This window comes from Leuresthes tenuis, unplaced genomic scaffold (assembly GCF_036924035.1).
Source record: "Leuresthes tenuis unplaced genomic scaffold, fLeuTen1.0.hap1 SCAF_22, whole genome shotgun sequence".
Lineage (NCBI taxonomy): Eukaryota > Metazoa > Chordata > Actinopteri > Atheriniformes > Atherinopsidae > Leuresthes > Leuresthes tenuis.
This window is the reverse complement of record NW_027325376.1, coordinates 11,983,077-12,007,172: the sequence shown is the minus strand read 5'-3', so window position 1 is coordinate 12,007,172 and position 24,096 is coordinate 11,983,077. Positions and strand designations below refer to the sequence as shown.

General features: G+C 40.4%; 3 protein-coding genes across 11 annotated transcripts in view; 1 reads left to right on the top strand and 2 right to left on the bottom strand.

Annotated features, from left to right (window-relative positions):
• The window catches only part of tdrd7b (tudor domain containing 7 b), a 20,965-nt gene extending 15,284 nt beyond the window's left edge, over positions 1-5,681 (bottom strand). Inside the window, exons 1-3 of one of the 2 annotated variants that reach the window (XM_072376652.1) lie at positions 4,906-5,681; positions 3,109-3,315; positions 2,497-2,641 (exon numbers count right to left, since the gene is read on the bottom strand). In XM_072376652.1, the coding sequence (XP_072232753.1) occupies positions 2,497-2,641; positions 3,109-3,315 (352 nt within the window). In that variant the 5' untranslated portion in view covers positions 4,906-5,681. Of the gene's footprint in view, positions 1-2,496; positions 2,642-3,108; positions 3,316-4,555; positions 4,638-4,905 lie in introns of those variants that run through there. The other variant, XM_072376653.1, reaches the window with a different exon arrangement.
• On the top strand, positions 5,675-20,267 carry LOC140282091 (dynactin subunit 1-like). 8 transcript variants are annotated; one of them, XM_072376651.1, is made up of 32 exons: positions 5,708-5,800; positions 7,618-7,683; positions 7,803-7,997; positions 8,280-8,361; positions 8,468-8,499; positions 8,815-8,835; positions 9,371-9,394; positions 10,359-10,448; positions 10,813-10,965; positions 11,078-11,101; positions 11,432-11,629; positions 11,806-12,010; positions 12,176-12,254; positions 12,355-12,514; positions 12,707-12,811; positions 13,443-13,634; positions 13,728-13,844; positions 13,927-14,079; positions 14,162-14,322; positions 14,483-14,651; positions 15,387-15,455; positions 15,668-15,880; positions 16,028-16,189; positions 16,509-16,640; positions 16,773-16,898; positions 16,982-17,124; positions 17,202-17,368; positions 17,462-17,580; positions 17,671-17,866; positions 17,989-18,062; positions 18,140-18,229; positions 18,335-20,267. In XM_072376651.1, exons 2-32 carry the CDS (start codon positions 7,642-7,644, stop codon positions 18,470-18,472), a joined length of 3,831 nt encoding a protein of 1,276 aa, XP_072232752.1. In that variant the 5' UTR covers positions 5,708-5,800; positions 7,618-7,641; the 3' UTR covers positions 18,473-20,267. The 8 variants fall into 8 exon arrangements, with proteins under 8 accessions (XP_072232746.1, XP_072232752.1, XP_072232745.1 ...); XM_072376645.1 differs by lacking the exon at positions 10,359-10,448 and having other exon boundaries at positions 5,675-5,710; XM_072376644.1 differs by lacking the exon at positions 10,359-10,448.
• fam113 (family with sequence similarity 113) lies at positions 19,385-24,096 on the bottom strand. The gene is made up of 8 exons (XM_072376169.1): positions 24,024-24,096; positions 23,829-23,908; positions 23,376-23,608; positions 21,962-22,112; positions 21,070-21,316; positions 20,859-20,906; positions 19,817-19,948; positions 19,385-19,530 (listed from the first exon to the last, which is right to left on the bottom strand). The coding sequence occupies exons 1-8, from the start codon at positions 24,094-24,096 to the stop codon at positions 19,385-19,387; spliced, it is 1,110 nt and encodes a 369-aa protein (XP_072232270.1).

The window sequence follows — 24,096 nt, the reverse complement described above, 5'->3', positions numbered from 1 at the left end:
ACCATCCCTCTGTCTTTCTTCTCCTCCAACTGCTTCACTGCTCCACCTCCTCTCTCCTCTCCTCCCTGCACTGCCAACCCCACCTCCTCTGACTCTGAGAATATTCTGCAGCATCACTGTCTAGCAGCAGTGCATGTGCTACAAAGAGAGAAACGTGTGCACGTTTCTGCTTTTGTATGTGTGTGCACATGTATAGCTGAAGGTTATATTGCAAATTAAGTCAGAAAACGATGAATAAAGGCTCAGAGATGTGTGGGAATGCACAGGAAGAGTGTATGTGAGCCGACATCTTTGTACACTTGATGCACCTGTGAAGCTCTGTACACTGTGCATCCTTCTGGTGGAGTGTGTGTGATATTATTAGTGCCTAAAAGTACAGTAGGTCTCAGCAGAACAACAGTAAAGGAGGCCAGTTATTCATCCACAATCCGTCAAGCTGTACCACACAAAGGATTTGCTAATGTTGCATTGTCACAGCACTAACTCAGCCACAGGACCCTGGTTCCAATTCCCTCTGCTGCTGCACTGTAGCACCAGTATGTGGAAAAAAAAATCTGTGGAAAAGTATTCAAGGAGTCAGGTAGTTGTTTGAAGAAGTTAGTCTAAGTGTTAGGTTATGGTAAAATAAAAAACACACTGAAAGAGTAGAGAAATCAATACGTTAAGCACAGAAAGCATTATGCATTGCATATGAAGACATTAGGGTTTTAAATAGAGGTACATGCAGCCATAGGCTTTTTTGCTGAATTCTAGTGTTTGATCATTTCTGAAGTTTGGAGGAAACACTGTCATCATGTTCTTTTAGGGCAACACCTGATTTGATTTTTGGGCTGATTTGTCTGAAATATGCTATACTTGGACTATTGTTTCATTATAAAATGCCTTCCTTGTTTTCAAACTATCATTTAATCTTGGCAAAGGGGGAGAGACCTACATGCAGAATACTGGCTGTAAAGTAAACCATGCAAGCAGTACCTAATCCTCTTATCTCATTTAAAAATTTACACACAGACACACACGGTTCCTCCACACCACTCCTGCATTTGCATCCCAGCCCCCCCCAACAGAGAGAAGGAGAGGACAGACACAAGGAGAGAGGCGTTAAGGGGACATGCATGTGACAAATGAGGCCTCCTTGCCTCAGAGCCTTATTCTAAACATCAACTAAATATGATCTGACACAACTGCATCATCTAATCATTGTCAGGTTTTTGTCTGCCACTTTATTGACTTATTTTTAACCATGTTTTAACACGGAGAATTTTCATGCCACACACCTTGCAGAAATCATAGGTGCCAAAAAGAAAACTTCCCCAAAGGAGACGCTGGTGTATCCTCACTAAGAGCTCCTCCGATTAGCCTCCTCTTTCCACCTTCTCTCCTCTGGGTGCATTTCAGGACTTGAGAAATATTACAAAGTATTTTGCTGTGATGATTTGTCGGTCGCAAAAAGAAGCACAGGGGAGAGAGGAGACGAGCAAGGCTGAAATTTGAAAAAATGAGATGAGCCAAATGGCAAACTGTAGCAGTTTCAGCGTTCTCTCTCTTTCTTGTTTGCCTTTGTGTTGACAAGCTATGGAATAAGATTTAGTCATGTTAGTATGGATAAACAATGGATGCAAAGGTTATTAATACAAATAACATATTTTCTGTCTTTACTAAAGATTTTTCTAGCTTCTAAAGATTCAAAGTGCTGCTGGAAAATGTTAGTTGACCTTTGGACAGATCAAAGCTTCTTAGTCAGTGAAGAAAACACATTTTCTGGTAGCTTTAGCTGAAACCTGCAAAATGTTCAAGACAAATTTTGGACCATCCTTCCGAACAGAACCTCTTTCTTTCTCAGCTCAGTCACATTGTCAGGATACACAGTGTAAACAACTCTGTTGAAGTGATTCCACATCCAAACTAAGGACCCACCTCGAGGCAGAGCATTAACGGGCTGACATACTTTTTCTTGGCACTCTAGTTTACCTGTATTCTACTTAAATCTGAGCAGCGCCTGCAATTCATTTAATCCAATAACAAACTCATTTAAAGCCAACTTGTGATTCGGTAAACATAAACCAAAACATCCCCGTGGTTTCCCCTGAGGGAACTGATAAAACTGCTTATTGAATGACTGCCAGATATGTGCAGCTTATTGGATTGGAGACAATATGTCCCATCAGGTCACAAATTTCCATCAAGGGACAAAACTAATCTTTAAAAAAAAAAAAAACTTGTACTTGTACTGACTTGCAGTGACAGTTCCCACTAAAAAGAAAAGTGCTCCAAAAAAAACCCACAAAAACACCCCCCCCCCAGCATAGCAGATCCACCAGATCAACTCTCTAAAGGGGGTCAAACACACAGGCCTGTCCTGCTGCTCAGCGTTCTGTGTCTGCATTCCCATTAATTCATTCAAGTGCTTCCTTCAACTCGTCACCCTCTTGCATACATGTTTATTGTAAGGTAAGTTAAGGCTTGGACACAACAATTTGGAGGCCCAGATCTCACCATTGAGGACGAGTTGGGCAGCCGGTTTGACCCTCATCTGGGTGTTGACCAGGTGGGGTCGGCCTGTCTTCTTTGAGCTTCGTTGACGGGCCACCACCTTGGCTATATGGGCTGTTTCAGTGGCGCCAGAGACAAAATAGACCACCTGGAAAGATCAAGTGCAATAAGTGTATGGATATAAAGCACGCTTCATTAAAAGTAATGACTAATATTTTGGTGTCAGAAGTGTTCTGACTATTGTTAAGACATCCATGTCCTGCTGGTGTGTAGAGACCGGGACAGGATGATGATGGACAGTCAATTGGAGTCAATTCAACCGACTTGGGGGGAAGTTATTGGAGACCATAACTGATTCTAGTAGATTTTTTTTAGAACCTACCAATGACCAACCTGCTGTCATCTTTGCTTTTCTCTTTTGTTTGATGAGATGCTAGACTAGAATAAGATGGTCTGTGGTCCTATTTCTACGCTCTGTATATTGCACAGAATGAGCAAAATCAGACAAAATAAATAAGAGTAAGATATAAAAGAATTATAAAACGAAATAAATATATATATATATATGAAAACATTTATATAAGAAAACATAAAGGGAAGTATAAAGAGGCACACCTCTCCAGACCGGCTGCGCTCCATGCGGACCACAGAGGGCATGCTGGCTAGCAGTGCTTCCAGGTGATTGTGTCCCATCTGTTTATGTGGTATATGCTCCCCGGTCAGCTCCTTGTACTCCGACTGCAGACGTGACAGAGACACTCCACCTTTGTTGGCATGCAGGATGGCCCGCAGCATCTTCCTCACCAGCTCCACATCAGCCATCTTGAAAAAAATAAATGAGAGAGAAAAGCGTCCATGAACAAGCAAGCAAATAAAACTGCTTTTTCTTACAGACTCGCCTTGATAAACCTCTAAATCTTTAAAGGTAAAGCAGGAAAGTCTGATGATGATGATGATGATGCAAATCCTTTCAGGTTTGTAATCGTTTGCACAGATTGAGTTTACCCTGTGGGCCAGTGACAGACTGGTTAGGCAAGTTGTTATAAAGAGCTGATCAGATTTCCAGAGTCAGGCTAAATTCCTGTTGTAGAATACAGCTAAAATACTAATCATCAGTCCGGCATTCTGAACAAGTTTTTTATTACTTTTAGCTTATTTCAGCTTAAGTCTATGAACACACACATACCACTTAATGTTTCTCTAGAGAATGTAAAGCAAGTTTTGATTTATTAATCCACTCATCTGCTTACTAACTGTGCTCTCTTGTTTTAAAGCACCAAATATTATTGTAGGGCCCCTGAAACCATGCCGTCAAAGATATTTCATTCAGTCTTCATACAGAGGAACACTTTCATTTTCATGCTTGTCCAAACTTTCAAGCTGATCAAACACCCCTACAGTTGATTTAAAGAAACAACCAAGTCGAAACCTGGGTTGTTGTTGTTTTTTTTTTTTTATGAGACAAAGACATAATAAAGATTTCACCAAATACTTGGCATGACAGAAAAACAATAAATCTACATTTTGGTGGACATAGAGACACACCCTAAACAAACAACTTCAGAGGTCTGGCCAGCATAATGCAGTAAATAACAAGTGCGAAACCCACTGGGCCAAAGTTATTAAAATGGAAATACACAGAAATGTACACTGCAGAAAAATTCTATCATAAGATTTTGCAATAATAATACTTAAGGAGTAACCTTGGGCGACGCTTTCGTTTTAATAAATTTGAATCATTAGCAGGCTTCTCTATTAGGACTTAGGCTACTGTACAAAAATTCTAATATCATACATATGAAGTGAACTTAGCAGATATACCCTGCTAACTTTCTCGAAATAACATGGCTCTATATGCCATGGGTATGATATGGGTAGTTTTTGCAGCGCAGACACCAGACGGGACAGGGAAACTATGGATGACGTAACGTGTCACTCAGATTCCACACCCTCCATCGGGACCAAACTATTTAAGTTCAACTTCCCTCGCATTTAATCGTTTTCCGAACAAAACAGGACTTAAATACAATAGAACAATATAAAAGACATCGGCAAAACGTACCGGACTTTGATCACAGTCTGTTCAGGCAACAGTACTGCGCGCGATATCGACTTAAATCCTACTACCTCAGGGCAGTGCCTAGTTAAGTTAGCTAAAACAAGGTATCAAATAAAACGGAAACAAATAAACACGCCTTCACAATACAACCACCCCTACACATCGAAAAGCATATTAGATATATTTTGAAAGTCCCAGCCGGAAATATAGCTCAAAGCCCTCGCAAGCTTTATCGCTTTCGAACATCGCAGTCGGGATCAAACAGGCAAAATGCAGACCCGGCAAAAGTTTTCCAGTTGTGAATCATTTAAATCTCTCTGTGAGTCGAAATAAAAATAACCGAAATATTCTACCTTGCTGTGAACGCACGAGACGGGGGAAGTCGGGACCCGGTCCAGTCACTGGCAGTGCTGTCACCGCCACGGGGCTGCTGGGCTGCGGCCGGAGCTCTGTCCCCTGCGTGTCTGCCAGCCGGTCCAGGCACAGCCTCTCCTCCGAACCCTGATTGGCTGGCTGTGAATGGGCCTCTGGCTAATAACACGTCAATATGCATCCCGCATAGATTCCAGGGGCCACATCAACTAGCCACAAATAAATTTGAACTTTTTCTGTGTTAATGTAAGACTAAACACTTTCTTAATTCCAATTCATTCATTTGAAAAAGAAGGAATACCAAACAAACTCTAAATGTTTTTTCCATCATTCCTTTCCTCGAAAAATATTGAAACAATGGAGTATAACTTGATAACAGTGGTGAAATATGTACATTGTAATTCTAAATGAAGAAGAATTATTTTGCCTTAATAAAGACATATATCTAAAACGCTCTACTGGCTAATTGGTTGACCTGCTAATCGGTTTAATACCAATATATCAAAGTTAAAATGATATTAACTCTAAGTTGCTTTTTGCTTTTTATGATAGCATAGAGCAAATATCAAGCCACTAACATACGTCTTTCAGAGAAAATGATACCGAAAACTAATAATACACTCATAATCGAAAGCGAAAAATACTCCAAACTACGTGGTACTGAAGAGTATAGGTGACCTTTGGGGGCGCTACATTTCACTTTTCTTCTTCATGTCTTTCGTAAAAATCAGACTACCGGAAGTGACCTGTCAAAACCCGGAAAAGCCTACCGGATTAACAAGCTAGGTATCCAAAATTAACAACAACAGAGGATTCGTGTTTGCATGAACACATCAAAGAGCAACATTTTTAGACAAAAAAATCTGTGTATGCCAGGTAAGCTACATTACAAAATGCTAAACATGTGCATTAGATTCTTAAAAGCGCTTTTGTGCTTCACTTCAACTTACTTGCTAACGTTGTAAATCCACTTGTTTAAAACGTTTTAACGTCACCTATAAAATTAATAACTTTTACAAACAAACAATTTTTTTTAATGTTACTGGTCGTACTTTTGTGTTAATGAAATGATGCTGCAATAGTAAAACAATATAGTGTTTCATGACATTATTCTCTATAGTAATGCACTAGCCAAAGCTGGCTAACAGTTACTGCTGCAAACTACTTTTCTACAAATGCTGTGTACCAAACGTGTTTTACGATATAGTAAAGTTGTATCTTTAAGTTATGTAATACAATACCCGACCTTATTAATTAACGAACAAAGCTGATAAAAATTAGCTAATGCTTACCACCGTATTCCAATTGGTGAATGATTAGATGATTGACAGGTCTTATAATTAAGATTAGTTAAAGATTGAATGAGGTTGATAACTAATAAATGAGAAAATTAAGGGGTCATGTATCAAATAATAAGAGAACAAGCACAGCATTTTCTCTACACGTTAGTACGTTTCCGCTAACTGTCATGTAAACAAAGAAAAATAAATGGAGACATGCACATTTTTTTTCCCCGTCAAATATCAAGTTTGCATCCAGCTGTCATTCTTGCTGAAAACAACATTTAGATCAACAGTTCTCGGTTTAAGTCCGCTGTGACGTTTTATGTTGCACCACAAAGACCCCGCCCTGAAATCCCACTAAGCTGTTCTTCAACCTTTTCTTTGGGAAAGAGGAAGGGATGAGAAAGTAGACGAAAAATTGGCATTTGAGCCTTCTTTCTGTACGGGTGGTGAAACCATATTAGCTTTAAATTATGGCTTTGAACAGACGACATTCTTATACTCCCAGGGTAAGTAATATGAATGCTTAACATAGAACAATGTTAAATTGAATGCATCGACATTTGATAAGGAATTGTCTTATAATAATAATAATAATAAAACGTTAAAAAGAGTTTGTTGCACTCACCATACAGTGGATGTAGGAGACACCTCTTTGTGTAATTTTATATCTACATCAGAGTAAAATGTATGATTGTAATTTAGCTGTAGAATATCCTGTGGATAATATAAAGCTACTCTCCTCACATTTAACCCATCGGCAAGCTTTTTTCCCCCTCAGTAATCCAAAGCAATGTTTATTAATCTTCAATTAAAGAAATGCAATAAACCTTTTCTATCCGATTTCCTGCTGGATGGTTTAAAACTGCGAGGCAGTGTGAATCCACGTGTCCCTACAGCCCCAAATAAGGAATAGACTCTTATTGCAGTCCTAGTTTGTACTGAATGAGCATCTTTGTCTGAGATGTTAGGACGTCCACTGTGTCCAAGGACATATGACTGCCTATGTGAGTGCACTTCTGTGCTCCACACCCTGAGGATAATGTTGTTATTAAATATTTTTGACTCATAAGACCAAGCTGGGGATAATTATGCGGTATCACGCTTAACTTTAGTCTTTTGCAGATTTGATCAAATTTAAAAAAATCGGTGAAAACTCTTGTCATATGTGCTTTTATCAGACCATGTCTGTTTGACCAAGATTAACACAGAGAATGACACCATGTCAAAGGAATCCTTGAATATAAACAATAAATTCTCTGCAATGTAATGACCTTGCCTTTCTACACTACTGTCGGTCCTTCATTCTTACCCACCATTCCCACAGGAATTAACTCTCTTGAACTTTTTGCTTTTCTCCCTATGCTTCTATACTTTTTCTCCTTTATCTGTGGTCATCATATCCTCCAGCTGACCAGCCCATTGATCAGCAAAATGAGCAGCACTGGAACAGTGGAGAGTAGTAAACCTCCAAAGGTAGGTCACATTTTCAGGCACCAGAAAGAAGGGGGGAAAAATGGATAGTAATCAATGAATTTCCATCTATTGGTGTATAATTCTGACTCACAGCCTCTCCTCTTCTCCTTGTCTTTCAGATTGGCTCCACAGTAGAGGTGACGGGTAAGGGGCAGCGAGGCACTGTCGCCTACATTGGCGCCACCCTCTTTGCCTCAGGTAAATGGGTGGGTGTCATACTGGATGAGCCTAAGGGCAAGAATGATGGAACTGTGCAGGGGAAGCGCTACTTCACCTGTGAGGAGAATCATGGAATATTTGTCAGACAGTCTCAGGTTAGTGACATAAATACCATATGTTTTGATGTAATGACCAATGGCCACTAGGATTTAATGATAGCTGACAACAATTTCTGTAGTTGTAAACATGCAAACAGAGGATGATATTATGGGTTATATTTCTCATACCACCTTTGTCCTCTGATTACTGTTAGAAGGGATATTAGATGTAGTATCACATAGTACTTTCAGTATGTCCTAATAATTGCATCCTGACATTAAATATTTGTTTCTGTTTTTGTCATGTTGACCTGAATTAATTTCTACGTCACTGAGCAGATCCAGGTGGTGGAGGATGGCTCCGGTGCCACGTCACCAGATACTCCAGAGTCTAACCTCACAAAGATACTCAAACAAAAAGGTGAGCAGCCACAGGCCCACAGGTGTCAGTGACAGTAATGTTTCTGACTCATCAAAGTAACAGCCATTTTAAGAGTGAATAAGAAATATTAATTTGTCTTTCACAGAGATCCCAGAGACTCCCAAAACAACAAAGCAGGTAAGGAATTGTATCTTGGATCTCAGTTTTTTTTTGTTGTCGACAGCTTACTAATGTTGCGTTGGTTTTTTGTAAATCATTGTCTTCTGAAAATGTAACCAATAAGGCATGTCCATATATTCACCCCTTTTAAGGTGCTGGGATGTTGCCATTCTTATCTCAGGGTTGTCACTTATGGCATGTTCCTGACCAAAGGCTCTTATGTTTTGAAATCTTCCCCCATCTTATTTGTGCATTGAGGAAAAAGTGTGGGTTTTGATCTCAAAGTCTTTGGGTTGACTTCTCATTATTGTTTTTCTGAATAACTTTTTGCAGACAACTATGAACATTAAGAAGGTAGAAACATTTAAATTAAGCACTTTTGCTTTGCCTGGGTTGCTGCTAATCACACTAATGTGAAGCCTCATCGTTTGCATTTAAGGTGTTATTTATTTTATGCACCTGTCATTTGCACGGGACATAAAGTCATGACTTGTCTTTTAAGTTGTCATTTCTGCTGTATTTCCTCCTGGTCTTCCCACTCCATTTCCTTTACATGTATATTAAGGTGAGGGCATCTTGTATATTGCAAAAAAAAAAACGAATGCCTCATTCCTTGTGGTCTTATGTATTTGTTTTTTCTCTTTGATTTTAATCTTTGCTCAAATTTACATTTTAATCTGCCCTTTCCTTTGAAATGGTGCTGAATGACGCATGCAGCCCTGAATGTCCTGATAAGTCAGTATAAACTAACAGTGATTAATATGCTTCTGACGTGCTGCTAATCTTTTACTGTACTTCATCGGTGGATGTGTGCGTGCGTGTATCCTTGCTTGCTTGCGTGTGCGTGTTCATCCTTCTTTCTCCAACTCACCTCCTCCCCCTCCTCCAGTCCTCTACCCGTCGCTCTGCAAAGGTGAGCTTGTCAACAGCAGACAGGACAGCAGAGATCAAAGGGCATGTTGCATTTTTTGGGGAGGGGGATTGCTTGTTAAATCATGTTTCTTTCTTTTAATTTTTTTAATTTGAAGATGTTTAACAGAAATTATATTCTTAAACTAAAGTAGAGAGTAAGACACAGGGTTACATTAATTTGATAAATTCAGTATTGAGATTGATTTTATGCATTCTTGACTCTAAGGAGCCATTTATGCATTTCTTATTTTAAAATATGTTACTCCAGACGTCTGGGTATTTAATATGGAGTAAAAATCCACGACAGTGTGACGTGCCTAGTCTCATGTAGGTTTACATCAATATCGTTTGGACCTTATGTAAGATTCAGCTGTGGCCAAACTGTATCAGAGTGCTTTTCTAAAATTGCAAACATAATGGTAGAAAAAGGAGCTTTTGGATGACTAACAGTAGGAAATCTTTAGATGTTTGAAGTGAAACCCCACACAGCAAGCTAGAAATGTTCCTGTGGAATGTTTTTCTTAAATGTTTTTTATTTATCTATTTTTATAACAAAAAAGCTACAGCCCAATCCTCAGAGTATAGACTCTTTTTCAATAACTTAGAAAAAGAAGCAGATATGAACTGATGAAATATAACTCTTCTCTCTTTGCAAATAACGTAAAGCACTCTGATCTCCATTATCCTTTAAAGTTGGATGAACATAGAATCACTTCAAAAGTTGAATTTATGACTTGTTTGGTAGAATTTCTTTAATTTAAAGCTATTTACTTTTAAAGGTAATAGTACTTCTCAGAAATTGTAAAGATGTCAAATACATTATGAGCTTAATCAAGACATGCTAGTATAACTGACCTTATAGTTATAATAAGTGTCAATAAATACATTATATTACCAGCTTTTGTCATTCATTTTGAGGATATTAGCATGTTACTAACCAGCCCTAAAGCAGTCTCTATGATCAGTGGCAGAGGAGTACACCACGACTCGCACCAGCTACCTCCCTCCCCTCGCTTTTGGTACGTCCCTCCGGACGCTTCAGCCTGTCGCTCATGGTATGCTCTGTCGTGAAGAGCTTCTCATGTCACCTCACAGGGTGCGGTGTTAGAAATGATCTAGAAAAAATCTGTTGTCTGATGTGGCACAGGTGCACTGTAGTCTGTAAGGACAGGTGGAACACTTAAAGGTGAAGTCACAGCAGGTCAAGAAACTTGTCACACAAGATTCTAAATTTAATCCAACAGTCTTCACTGGGTTTATCCAGGGTACATGCTCACTTTGACAAAAGCTCCTATTTTGACAGTTGGAATATTTACTGGCTTTAAAATATTGAACACTACACAATCTCCTATTTTTCTGACTGTTTCATCAGCCTTTCCCTTTCATCCTTCTCTGAAACACACTTGCATTTGTCAACAGGCGTCTCGTGAGAGTCTATCGACCTCACTGTCTGGAGATGTCAGTGAGGTGAGCCTGACCTCCCAGCAGGGTGCACTCGGGGCTCCCATCATGCCTCAGCCCAGTGGGTCACCAGCAGCCACGGCTGCATCAGTCCCGGCTACTCCAAGCAAGGTAGGTCACTGATTATTGGAATTACACTGTATCCCCATTTTAATTTGAATTTTTCTAACCCTATTTGTCAGAATTTTGTTCCATTACATCTACATTTATATTTTTTGACTAGGTGGAACCTGCCATATCCAAGCAGGTAGAGTTTTCTAACAGCTACATGCTGAAGCCCCCTGGCATGAGTTTACTAAAAAACTCAACATCAGATGGAAAACTTATTCATTCATTATACTTTACAATGGTTTTGAAATGTCATCACTGTCAACTTTATGGTGATTATGGATGGTTTCACTTTCTGAGACACTGAAAAGATATATTCCATAGATTTCAACTTGGCACTTTGGGGAAATGGATAAATCTTTGTTACTGCTTTTTAATGTTTTTGCAGATGTGATAAATCTAGAAGTTTAAATTTCCAAGGGTCTTTAGTAGTGTGACCTAATTAGTTTCACTCACCCATCCTTCTCAGGAGGAAGAGTCGCTGCGGGTTCAAGTCAAGGACCTGGAGGAGAAGCTGGAGACTTTGAAGATGAAGCGAACAGAGGACAAGGCCAAGCTGAAGGAGCTGGAGAAGCACAAGATCCAGCTGGAGCAGCTGCAGGAGTGGAAGACCAAAATGCAGGAGCAGCAAGCCGAGCTGCAGAAGAACCTCAAAGAAGCCAAGAAGGTAATCGGAGAAGAAGGCGTATTAATTACATATTATTACAATGTGCTGTGACAAAAATGACTAAACAAAATTTTAGCGAATGACTGACGTTCCAAGCTTGCAATAATAAAAGAATAGGCTCTTCAATCACCATGCTTGTCTTTTCAATATTTATTTTGTACCTTCCCACTCCACAGGAAGCCCGGGAGGCCCAGGAGGCAAAAGACCGCTACATGGAAGAGATGGCAGACACGGCGGACGCCATAGAGATGGCCACACTGGACAAAGAGATGGCTGAGGAGCGAGCAGAGTCCCTGCAAGTTGAGGTGGACACACTAAAAGAGAAAGTGGAGGAGCTCTCTATGGACCTGGAGATCATCAGGCACGAGATTTCAGAAAAAGGTGTGTGAGAGAAGAGATAAATAGCACTGAGGCTCAACAGCCTCTGTATGTTTCTCAAATTCACAGAATTTCTTCTGTTTTTACTGTGTTTCTTCTTATTTGTTCCACTCGCATACTTTCTCATCATTCTTTAACTGAGCTTGTTTCCTCTCTTCGCTAATGCAGGTTCAGATGGAGCTGCCTCCAGTTATCAAGTCAAACAGCTGGAGGAGCAGAACAGCAGACTGAAGGAGGCTCTGGTTAGGTGTGTGAAAATGGCTCTCAAAAGCTCCTCTTAACTAAAGGAATACTTTAAAAGATTAGGCTTCCTGTTAACTCTCATATGCTCACCTGTTTGCTCGCAGGATGCGTGATCTGTCTACCTCAGAGAAACAAGAACATGTGAAGTTACAGAAGCAGATGGAGAAGAAGAACATCGAGCTGGAGACTCTGAGGACTCAGAAAGAAAAACTGCAGGTGGAGGTCAAGCAGGGAGAGGCCACCATCGATGAACTGAAGGAGCAGGTAAAGTCAGGGAGACAAAGAAGAATGGAGCATGTATACATAATCAGAAAGGGAATGCTTTTGAGTCTCTGCTGGTGCTTTGGAATAGTGAAACAGTAGCGATGCACACACATAAAAACAGATAAAATATAATCAAGTGACAGAAAATATTCAGACGTGTGCGTTTATTATTGATATTTCTACATGTAACAGGTGGATGCTGCTCTGGGGTCAGAAGAGATGGTTGAGACCCTTACGGAGAGGAACCTCGACCTGGAGGAGAAAGTCAGAGAGCTGAGAGAGACTGTCACTGATTTGGTCAGTTCAGCTGCATTTACAGTTTATCTTCATCAAAACGGGTTTACATTTTTTAAACAGGCTCCACTGTATTTTATGTAATCACCCTATTGAAAGTCTTTAGATTTATTGATGCCTGTAAAGTTTAAGATCGTGTTGATCATAGAAAACGTATTGCTAACATGAGTAAAGACGCGTGGCAGAAATAAAAATTCCAGTTCACTTATATTCTCATGATGCCATGAGAAATGGATTGAGTGTTTTAGCCACATTTGAGCTCAGCACTGAAGTCAGAAAAGAAAGGATTGTGGCCTCTGTTCTTAATTTGTATGTTATTGATTTGTTTAAACGGCTAAAAGCCCGACCTACTGGCTGTATGGTAGCACTATACTGCTTAGCCGTGTTAGACATGTAAATGCTCTTTTTGTCTCAAGAAAGCACTGGTCTCCTGCAGCTCCTTGCTGTTTGCTCTCTGTATGGAGTGAAATATAAAAAATAAATGCTAAAATGAGTGTTGTCATGGTCTGTAAAACCAAAGAAGACAAATGTCAGAAGGAGACAAAATACAGGCGGCAGAAAAGGATGCATAAAGGAAAATGAAAATCTGACTATGATCAGACAATCATTGGACCCACTTTTCCTGCATCAATAGGAAGCCATCAATGAGATGAATGACGAGCTCCAGGAAAACGCTAGAGAGACAGAAATGGAACTGAGGGAGCAGGTGGACCTGAGTGCAGCGAAGGTCAGAGAGGCAGAAAAAAAGGTGGAAGCTGCTCAGGAGACTGTAGCTGATTACCAACAGACCATCAACAAGTACAGAGAACTCACCACCTCACTTCAGGTGAGTAGATTGAAGGGAAAATATGCCTTTTGGGGGGTGGGGGTCCAGGTGAATTCTGTGATATTCTATGAGCTTTGTCTCTTTGTACATCAGGAGGCTAACAGGGAGCTGATCAATCAGCAGAGTGCAAATGCAGAACAAGTTCAGCAACCACCCGCAGAGCTGTTCGACTTCAAGATCAAGTTTGCAGAGACCAAGGCTTATGCCAAGGTAGGAGATTTGCGTAATTGTGTGTACCAGCTTCGTTGTTGGCTTTCATTTTTGTTTAAAACCAATCACTCTGTGTCGCCAGGCCATTGAGATGGAGCTGAGGAAAATGGAAGTGGCTCAAGCGAACAGGCAGGTGTCCCTCCTCACCTCCTTCATGCCAGACTCCTTCCTCCGTCATGGTGGAGATCACGACTGTATTCTGGTGCTGCTGCTCATTCCTCGGCTCATCTGCAAGGTATGAGACACTGTGCAACTCTCCCACTGAATTGTACTCCGTGGGTTTAGGAACTCATGTGTTTGTGTCATCTTGTTTGAAGGCTGAGCTGATCAGTAAACAGGCCCAGGAGAAGTTTGACTTGAATGGGAATCCGGTCCAGGGAACGGGGCTCAGAGGACCTCCAGGAGAACAACGCAGTTTTGCATCGGGACTGGTGTACTCTCTCAGCCTGCTGCAGGCCACCCTGCACAAATACGAGCAGTAAGAACTTCAGCTAAATCATAGAAACATCATACAGTATTTTAAGTAAAGAAATCTGAAGAATATATGGTGAAAATGAGTAATTCTCTTCTATTGCTTTGAAATGATTAACCTGATTCTCTGTTTCTGTACCTTTCCTCTGCTCCGACCTTGCTTCTAGGGCTCTGAGTTCCTGTAGTGTGGAGGTTTTTAAGCGCATGGGTACGCTTTACTCTGAAATGAGCTTTCATGAGCGCTCTCTGGATTATTTCATTGACCTGCTGCATAAAGACCAACTAGATGAGACTGTACAGGTGGAACTCCTGACAAAGGCCATCAAATACTATCAGGTAACAAAAGAGCGTGTTTGTTCAAATAATTTAGTGTTCTGCTTTCCAAACACACAGGCTCCATCAAAAACACTGATTCACATTGTCTTAGGGAAAAGAGTCCAATCCAATTTTTTAATGTTATGATTTAAAATCCTCCAGTATGTGTTATTAATGGGGGCCATGAAGCTGTTCTTGTACATTTAAGCAACCTTTATTCTTATGGCTTTATAATGATGAAATTTTAATAGACAGAAATAATAGCTTCTTTAAATTGAGCTGCTAACAACCTTTACGTAGTGACATCAATAGCCTTCTGTTGGGTGTAGTTCCCAGCACACAATAGTTCCATTTTAGTGAAATCGGATGATTTGAACCAATGAAATTCTGGGTGAAAAGTACCAAGTATGACCACTAGGTGTCTCAAAAAATTTAGAGAAGAAAGAAAATAAATTGCCTTCAATGGCACCAGAATACATACATCAGCACCACCACCACAGATCAGTTGGTGTATATAAAAGTTTGTCTGCAATGATCTCTTTAGACGATCACCACCCTAAAAGCTATCTGTACTGCTGTTGTGAATATTATAAAATTTTATTTAACCTGGAACCCTCTTGAGGCGACAGTGCTAATCTGTGGAACTATTATTAGTGAAATATGTAAAAAAAAAAAAAAGACACCATTTAATTATTATCAAATTGAGTATTTTCTTAAATGTACAGGATCTTGTGATTTATTTATTTTCTTCTGCAGCAACTGTACAGTGTTCATCTGGCAGATCAAGCAGAGGACTGCACAGTGCAGCTGGCCGACCATATCAAGGTACTTCAAGTTTGTTTAGCTGTGGAATTTCATTTTATTTTAACACGAACTGGTAAAACCTACAAAAAATTGGTTTTCTTCCATAGTCTAAAAATATTTTTAAAAGCCCGAGTTTTTGACTTTAACATTTTTTATTTATGAAGGAGTAAAATACATCTATATAAGACTATTTTCAAACACAATAGGTAGTGAATATAGCGCTCTTATTTCAGTTTACCCAGAGTGCCCTGGATTGTATGGGAGTGGAGGTAACTCGTCTGCGGGCCTTCCTGACAGCGGGACAGGAGAGTTCTGGTCTTGCCGTCCTCCTAAAGGACCTCGACACTTCCTGCTCTGATATCAGACAGTTCTGTAAGAAGATCCGCCGTCGTATGCCTGGAACAGATGTAGCAGGAGTCCCTGCTGCTCTCAATTTTGGACCACAGGTATTAAAAACAAGCATGTATGTTGAGTGATGGATCTTTGTGTGACTAACTGAGACAGTGTTCAGTTATTACTGACCCTTTAATCACATGTGGAAAAATAAGTGAACCACAGGATGTTTGACTGGCTTGTCATGTGTCACCCGGCAGGTGTCAGAGACACTGACGGAATGCAGGCGACAGCTGACCCGTGTAGTTGCTGTACTCCAGGAAGTGGCTGCAGCCGGAGCTCAGATGATAGCTCCACTGGCAGAACAGGAGGGTCTCAATGCTCTCAAACTGGAGGACATTGCATGCAAGGCGGTGGAGCAGGTAGTCATGTTCACATCAGCAAATGGCTGCTTAGTTTTAACACTGAGGAAAAAAAAATTAAATTTAGGGTGTTTTTCTTTTTAATTACAGCTGAGAACTGGTAGTCACCGGTGCTTCAACCAAACTCATAGTGCATTGCAGTAGCTTTATTTTCATAATTTTTTTGTGATCGCTGCTTTTGAGGTAAAACGAATACATAGCAAATGCTGTCAGACATATAAGCTTTTGCAAAACTTGGTCTTGTGTTCTCAGCATCAGCGGCTGTACTGTGTTGTTGATTTGGATGTAGAAATTGAGCACAACTTCCCTTTTCTCCAAGGTATATGGCTCCCATGGTGTGAATGGTCCAGAGTTTCTGAGACAGTCCTGCAGTTCTGTCATCACTACCATGAACAAGATGGCTACAGCCATGCAGGAAGGAGAGTATGATGCTGAAAAACTACAAGGAAAGGTATTTGTATGTCTTAACTTTTTCGCAGTAATGTATAACATAATTCAAATGTTAAAATCCCATTGATATTTCTGCTCTTTAATTCATGTTCCTTGTTTCAAATCTCACCCACTGCTCAATTCTTGTCTTTAGACTCCACCAGTTGAGATGAGAGCATCCACTGTCAGGGCTGAGATGACTGACGCAGAGGGTCTAGGAGTCAAACTAGAAGACAGAGAAACTGTCATCAAGGAGCTCAAGAAGTCCCTCAAGATTAAGGTAACATACAGAAGAAACTTTAAAAAATGTATTGCATAGGTCTGCCTGTTTGAAACGACCACTGTGGCTGTACATATTCCCAGGGTGAGGAGCTGAGCGAGGCCCATGTCCGCCTCAGCCTCTTGGAGAAGAAGCTCGACACCTCCACCAAAGATGCTGATGAACGGGTGGAAAAGATTCAGACTAAACTGGATGAGAACCTTGCCCTACTTAAGAAGAAAGAAAAGTGAGAACGATAAAGCAGCAGATTTAACTTATTTACTTATTTACCTCTTACTCACACTTCCTTTTCCTCATCTGCAGGGAGTTTGAGGAGACAATGGATGCTCTGCAGGCTGATATTGATCAGCTGGAGGCTGAGAAAGCAGAGCTGAAACAACGCATCAATAACCAGTCGAAGATGACCATTGAAGGCCTGAGAGGCCCACCTGCTTCGGGAATTGCCTCCATTGTTCATGGATCTGCAGGAGGTGAAATAGTGATGGATGTTCTAAATGGTGACATTTTATATCTGTCACCGTGATAAAATATTTTTAGCATTCTTCTTTCTCTTACTCCAACAGGTCTGCCTCCCTCCATGGCTGGGCCAATGCAGGTGGTGGACTCCCCTCTCCTTAAGCAGCAGGTTGAGGCACAGAGACTGGGTATCAAGTACCTCAAGAATGAAAACAACAGACTCAAGGTACACTGGATGGAAGTTATTACATTCTTAGTTTGCAAGCTGTCTAGACCTCGTTCATATTGACATACGTTGTATGCATTTAACTTACAGGCTGAGAAGATGAGGGCACAGCTCGCCTCCCTGCCGCCACTCTGCCCTCCAAAACTCCCACAAGTGTCCAAAGAGAGCTCTATGCCTCCAGAGGGGCTAAACACAGGAATCTATCGCAGGACTGACCAGCTGCTGGCTACCCTGCTCAAGCTGAGTGCAGAGGTTAAAGTGGTGGACATTACTGGGAAGACGACAGGTGTGTGCACACATTTTCATTTCAGCATAAATGCTCCCCTCATTAGTGATTTCAGTTTGTAGGCGTGTGTGCATTTGTTACCAATTGTTAAACCTGGTCAAACTTTCTCTTGTATCTTTTAGTCAGTGCCAGTGCTCAGCTGCTGGAACAAACGGCTCGACTGAAGAATCTCGGCGACGCTCTGGACAAACTGAAGGTAAAACTTCATCTCGTACATCATAGTAAGCGTGTTAGTATGCATCAAAGCAGCAGTTAACATGTTTTCTGTTCCAGGGGGAGGTAGCTGAACATGTGGTTTCATATCAGCCTGGAGCTAAGGCTCCCTCTGACTTTGCCACATTCCCAGTGTCCTCCTTTGTTAAGGTACCACTGTACACTACATGCATGTCTGACAGGAGTTTCTCACGTCAAACAAAAATGCCGTGTGTAAAAACTGTCAAATGCATCATTGTGGGTTTTTTTTGTTAGGCCAAGGAAGAGAAGCAAGGAGGCACAGTGTTCGTAGGTCGTGTTTCCATTCCATGCACTCGTGGCCAGGAACAAGTCCACCGCCTCGTCCTATCACAGCAGCAGCTGGAGAAAGTGCACCGTCTCCTCATGGCCTAAAACTCCTCCACCTTCCCATTCCAACATACACCTAAACATTCTCCCCCTTCTTTATTTAGCTTTTTGAAAGACTAAGAGTATTCTCAGGAAACTGTCCTGTAATTGCAATGTTCAAGCACTAACACTATTTACTAACAGCAGTGCCATTATATCGATATGAAAGTGATTGGTTTGTTAATTATTCAGGTAAGACTCCTGAATGTCACATAAGGATGTCATGATTTCAGTGAAACGGTTGCTACACCAACTTTGACAACTGTTCTATATTTAAAAAAAAAAAAAAAAAAAAGTCATTTGATCAATCGATTGCATTGTCCCTTTGTATCTTTTGTATTTGTAGTAAGATAATAAAAGTAAGTAGTTCACTTTAACATCCAAGGATTTCTGCCTGTGAACAAACAAGCTAAGCATACCAGCTTTAAACTTTATTAGAAACAAGACACAGAACAAGCTGATTTTAGAAAGAGTGATCAAATGTAGCACATCTGTAATAACTGCAATGGCAAACATCCAGTTTTTAAGCCACTAACAAATGGACAATCTCTTTGATCAAGGCCAAGAAAAAAAAACTAGACTGCCATATTCAACTTGTGCAAGACATCAAGTCTCCACATGTAGCATTATATTTTGACAACTTTAAGGTTTAAAGGGTGACTTAAACTTTGTCAAAAGTTCAGTCTTCAAATTTGAAATTTAATTTAAAGCACCACCTTACAAAACAATGCTGCACAGTTAAAAATTCTTCAAAATGAGAAAAAAATGCTGAAATATTTTTGGTGCTGAAGAGGAAAAAAATATCGAACTATGACAAAAAACAAGTGTACAGAATAAGAAATGTGCTTCTACATTTCAATAGGAACTACCCTAGTAACTGGAATATGATCATCTGAAGCTAAAATAACCACCTCAACTTCAGTAGTAGCCATGATGGGCATACTGAACCGTTCTGTGATGGGTGTAGGGGGCATAATGGTGTCTTCTGGGCCGGCTCCTCATCACATGTTGATGGTGGTGCTCTCTGTAGGGCTCGAAGTGGTGGGGAGGCTTGTAGTCAAAACCTGTAGGACAGATTGCCAAATCCAGATAAATTAGCTCTTCGCCCCCCTTGTTAAAGACACATTCAGTAACTACACTCACAGTATGTCAAAACAATACTTAAATTAAATGGAGATCAATTTAGAACAACATTGAATCTATTTTGGCATGGGATTACTTTTATTTATTTAATTTTTTTTTACCCCCCGCTAAAAGTACACAGGTAAAGTGAAATCTGTTGTGGATGGTGTGAAGATCTTATCCATTCATTTCAGTACAGGCATGTCAGCACACAGACCGCACTCTTACCATTTCTAGCTTGTCTGTGTTTATACTGATATCTGTAGTCTGGCACCAGAGGCTGAGGCTGGACAGGAAATCTGAAATGTCTTGGAGCCTTGTGGCGATGCGACTGTTGTCTTGGGTTGTTGTCTTCAAAGTCTAAGTAGCCAAAAGACAAGGAATCACTGGAGAATTCTTCTTTGTAGCCATCATAATTTACTGTTGCTGGGTGCAACACTGTAAGATGTGCAAGAAGGGACGGGGATGGCAGAAAAAGAAACCTTTAAGAACAGGTGAACAGCACAAGATGATATCCCAGTGTGCAAACATGTTAATGTTGACTCTTTAAAAAGGAAATTTGCCTTTTGGCTAATTTAACTACATAAAAGTAACTTATTGAAGTAATACAATTTTTTTTTTCTTGATGTCCAATCAAAGTTACAGCAAAACGGTAATTAAACAAAAACTGAGAAAAACTGTGTCCATGTCACTCTTTGATTCCACTGCGTGTGCCTCAGCAACAAACTTGTATCCTGCCCTCCATGCAGCTTCATTTCACACCAGCAGTATTTCAGAAGTACATTTTGTCGACTTGGCTTTACAAGTAGCACTCAGTCAGGGAGAAACGCACATTTCTGTAGCATCTAATTACCACCTGACTCGGCTTCTAGTTTTAAAACGCTTGTTTGTATCACTAGTTTTGTTGATCCAGAGATGCGACTGGATTCCCTCTGACATCACCATCGGCTGAAGCTCAGAAGGAAAAGTGGTGCTCAGTGGTTTGATTCCCGGCTTCACTCGACCACATGTCGAAGTGTCTTAGGGCATGACACTGAACCGTAGATTGCCTCCAATGCATAAATTACTGTATGAATGTGTTTAATAGAGAAAAAGCACTGTTTAGCCTTCAACACTGAAGAAACTAGAGGTCAGTTAGACTAGAAAAGTTCCATAAGTCCATTTATCATCTCATCTGCTCTGTGTAGCTGGATATGCCCTCTGTTAAAAAGATATATATTCTTAGCAGAGCGGAGACACTTTTGGCACTAGACAAAAGTTAAAGTCTTACCAGCAGATCTTAGAGCAGTGTTGCTGGCTGGCAGCTGATCAGGAACTTCTGTGCTCGAAAAGAACAATCGATGTCAAATTAAATACATAATACAGTAGAATAGAGAAGATCACACGAGTGTGGAAAACACAACCATCCCCAGTAAGTCCTATTTTACAGGTAGAGTGTATTGTTTTCTATGAATCTGTGCACACAAAGCCTTTATCCTCACCAACAGCAATCAGTGGACAGGGCAATATCACACCCCAGGCTTGTGCGATATGCTGTAACAACAGAGAGGTTATCCTCCGATGGGCAATAGCGTTCCAGTGGACTCCATCTGTGGTTCGATGGTGCAGGGAGAAGCGGAACTGGAAGTGGAGGTCCAACACATCCCTCTTATAAGCATCAGCCAGAGTTCCACTGTAGAAGTTGGCTTCAATCACATCGTAACGCAGCTGGGGAGCTTTGTGCTCAATCTGGGGTCATTGAGGTGAGAGATGAGAAAGCTTCAGCAGTGGTCAAGAGATATGGAGAATTTAGCCTCCAGTACAATTTTATCTATAAAGTGCCAAATTACAACAAACGTCATCTCAATGCACTTCAAAGATATAATCCAATTCAAGCCAATTAGAATCCAAATCATTGTAATACAATCATAATTAGTCCAATTAATACATACAAAGCAAATGAAAGAAAAGTAGCATACGAAACCAACAGATTGCACCAAAACTGTGGAAACAAAAAACTCCCTTTTAACAGGTAGAAACCTCTGGTAGAACCAGACGCAGGAGGTGTGGCCATCTGCCTCCACCAGCTGGGCTTAGATAAAATCTACTTAAAAACACGCAGGAAAAAAAATCTTCTGTTGTCTATATGCTGCCAACTTATATCTATAAGAAATGATCGGTTATCCCATCAAGTTTGAATGGTACAACTGTTGAAGGGAAAGAAGAAAGAAAAAAAAATTGTCTCAAATTTCTAGAGTTACTCAGCTTTGACATGAGTTAAAAATAACTGATCTCTCGCAGTTTGACACACACACATCCCCAGTAAGAGTGGAGGAGATACTTTATGACCAGAACTATGTCCAGACATGATGTAGCTGGTTGTGGATTATATACCTCAGGCACCAGGAAGCCACCTTTCATCCTCTCTCCTAGGGGCATGGTGAGGTTCCATATAACCAACGTTTCCTCTGGCAGAATCCTACTCAGTGCGTCGAAGAATCTGTGAAGCTTCTCCTTGTAGTCATCAATCCAGCTGGAACTGTATCTAAAAACCCCACACATATAAAAAACATATGAACATACTTTGCACAAAACAATTAAACAGGGTCTTAGAGGTAATTCAGTGACACAGCAACACAATTATTATTTTTTATTTTATTTATTTTTTAAATTGACAAATGAATGATAGTGGTGAGTAGGTAGGTGAAAAAAATACATGACAACACCCACTTCTGCGTCCGAGTGCCTACATGTTGATCCGAACTGGTCTCCAAGACTTAACCAACCACTTTAATCTATGATAGTAAGCATCTATAAAAACGTAACTTGTTGGCAGTTACGGTTTGATAATACAGTTCACAAAAACGTTTCACTGCTCAGGCTCATCTTGGAATAGCTGTGTTGTAGAGAAACTGTTTCAGCTTCTGCTACAATAACCCACTGTAGCTTTAAACTGCAGTCTGAGTTACCAGAGCGAACAAAGGGATGCAAAGAAACATAAAATAAAAAGATACCGAAGCAGTTTTGTGCTTAAAATACAAAAATTTATTTATTTTTTTTAATCTTTTTTTGTTCAACACTTTTTGTTACACTTGCTGCTGTTTAAACAGAAAGTTAGTCTTTGTCCTGATTTATTGTGATATGTCATTTCTAATTTAATCACAATAAAATGTTTGTAATTTCTTTTTTTTTTAGTGTAGCAGGATAAATGTGTTAATCTCACACAGCTATTTTTGTAGACACGTGTCACTCCAGTTTTGATGCCCTTACACTGGCTTAGTGTTTAAAGAGTTGATTTTAAAATACTGCCTTTAGCTCTTGAAGCTTTAAACAGTTTGGAGCCAAAACACATTTCAGATCCTCGCTATCAACTTTCCAGGAAACCTTAAGTAATCTGGAACAGGTGTGCTTTCTGTCCTGATTTAGAACTAAACATAAGTATGCTTTCAGTTTTTATGCACCATATATGTGGAACAAACTCCCAGAAAACTGAGGTTGCTCTTTTCAAATCAGATCTCAAGATTTCCCTGTTTGCTGCTGCTTGTGATTGACAAAATTAAAGAAACCTCTCCATGATACGTCGCAACTAACAGATTTATTTGCAACAGATGAACACAGCCTGGACAGTATGCGCCTTACATGGTGAAGATCAGGAGGTAAATGTACACAAAGATCATCGGATGTTGGCTGATTTCTTAAACAGCCTGTAGAGGCCTAAAGCAGCACATGGGCTGATCCCTGATACAGTGTTGGGGCTTCTTATTGACTAAATCCCCTTTTTGATGTCCATCGTGGAACCTGCACCCACCTTGAAATATCCCAAACACAGGAGTTGACAATGATTACATCTGGTTTCATGCCATGGCGGAAGTCCTCTATGATGCTCTGCATGTATCGAGAGAAGATGCGCGTCACAAAGTAAAAGCGGACCAGGTGGTGATCAGACTGGAACTGCCGGACTTCTCTGTACTCTGTCCCATTGTTCATTTCATTCAGACAACCTCCTTCCACCAAGCAGTCCTGTTCAAAGCTCATCTCACCCTAAAGAGATAAGACATGCGAAGATTAGGAACACGCAGAGTGAGAGGAGTCTCGAGTACCAGTTTCACACTTACCTTTGTGTTTAAAAAAAAGGGTATTTATTCCACCAATGAATGTTTCCTCCAATAGTATAACTACACACGGACACAGATATTTCCCCCCTTTGATATATTTATACCATATCTTAAAGTATGTCCATATCGTGTGTGATAGTGCTTGCCTTTGTCTTGAGTTGTCTTAAGCTGAGATACTTGTCTTTTTGTAGCAATACAACAAGGTCCTTGTACACAGACCGCTGAACTGAGGAGGAAGCACACAGTAGATGGGTCAGTCTTGCTGCACTCAAACTTGTAGAGTAAAAACGAGGTTTAAAAACGAGGAACATTTAAAGAGGGTGAATTGAACCGTTACTCACTGGAGTCACCCAACACCACCACAAACTTATTATGGAGCAGCTTGCTGGCCTGCTGGTGGTCCACGCGCTTCAT

Bases quoted from the DNA above. Each gene is read 5' to 3' on its own strand.
- LOC140282091 (XM_072376651.1), top strand. From the start codon at position 7,642: ATGAGCAGCACTGGAACAGTGGAGAGTAGTAAACCTCCAAAG. The intron at 9,395-10,358 runs GTGAGCTTGTCA...CTCTATGATCAG, and splicing joins CTACCCGTCGCTCTGCAAAG to TGGCAGAGGAGTACACCACG. The intron at 10,966-11,077 runs GTAGGTCACTGA...TTTTTTGACTAG, and splicing joins TCCCGGCTACTCCAAGCAAG to GTGGAACCTGCCATATCCAA.
- fam113 (XM_072376169.1), bottom strand. From the start codon at position 24,096: ATGAAGCGCGTGGACCACCAGCAGGCCAGCAAGCTGCTCCATAATAAG. The intron at 20,907-21,069 runs GTGAGGATAAAG...TTTCGAGCACAG, and splicing joins CTGTCCACTGATTGCTGTTG to AAGTTCCTGATCAGCTGCCA. The intron at 19,949-20,858 runs GTAAGACTTTAA...TTGGCTACTTAG, and splicing joins CACTGCTCTAAGATCTGCTG to ACTTTGAAGACAACAACCCA.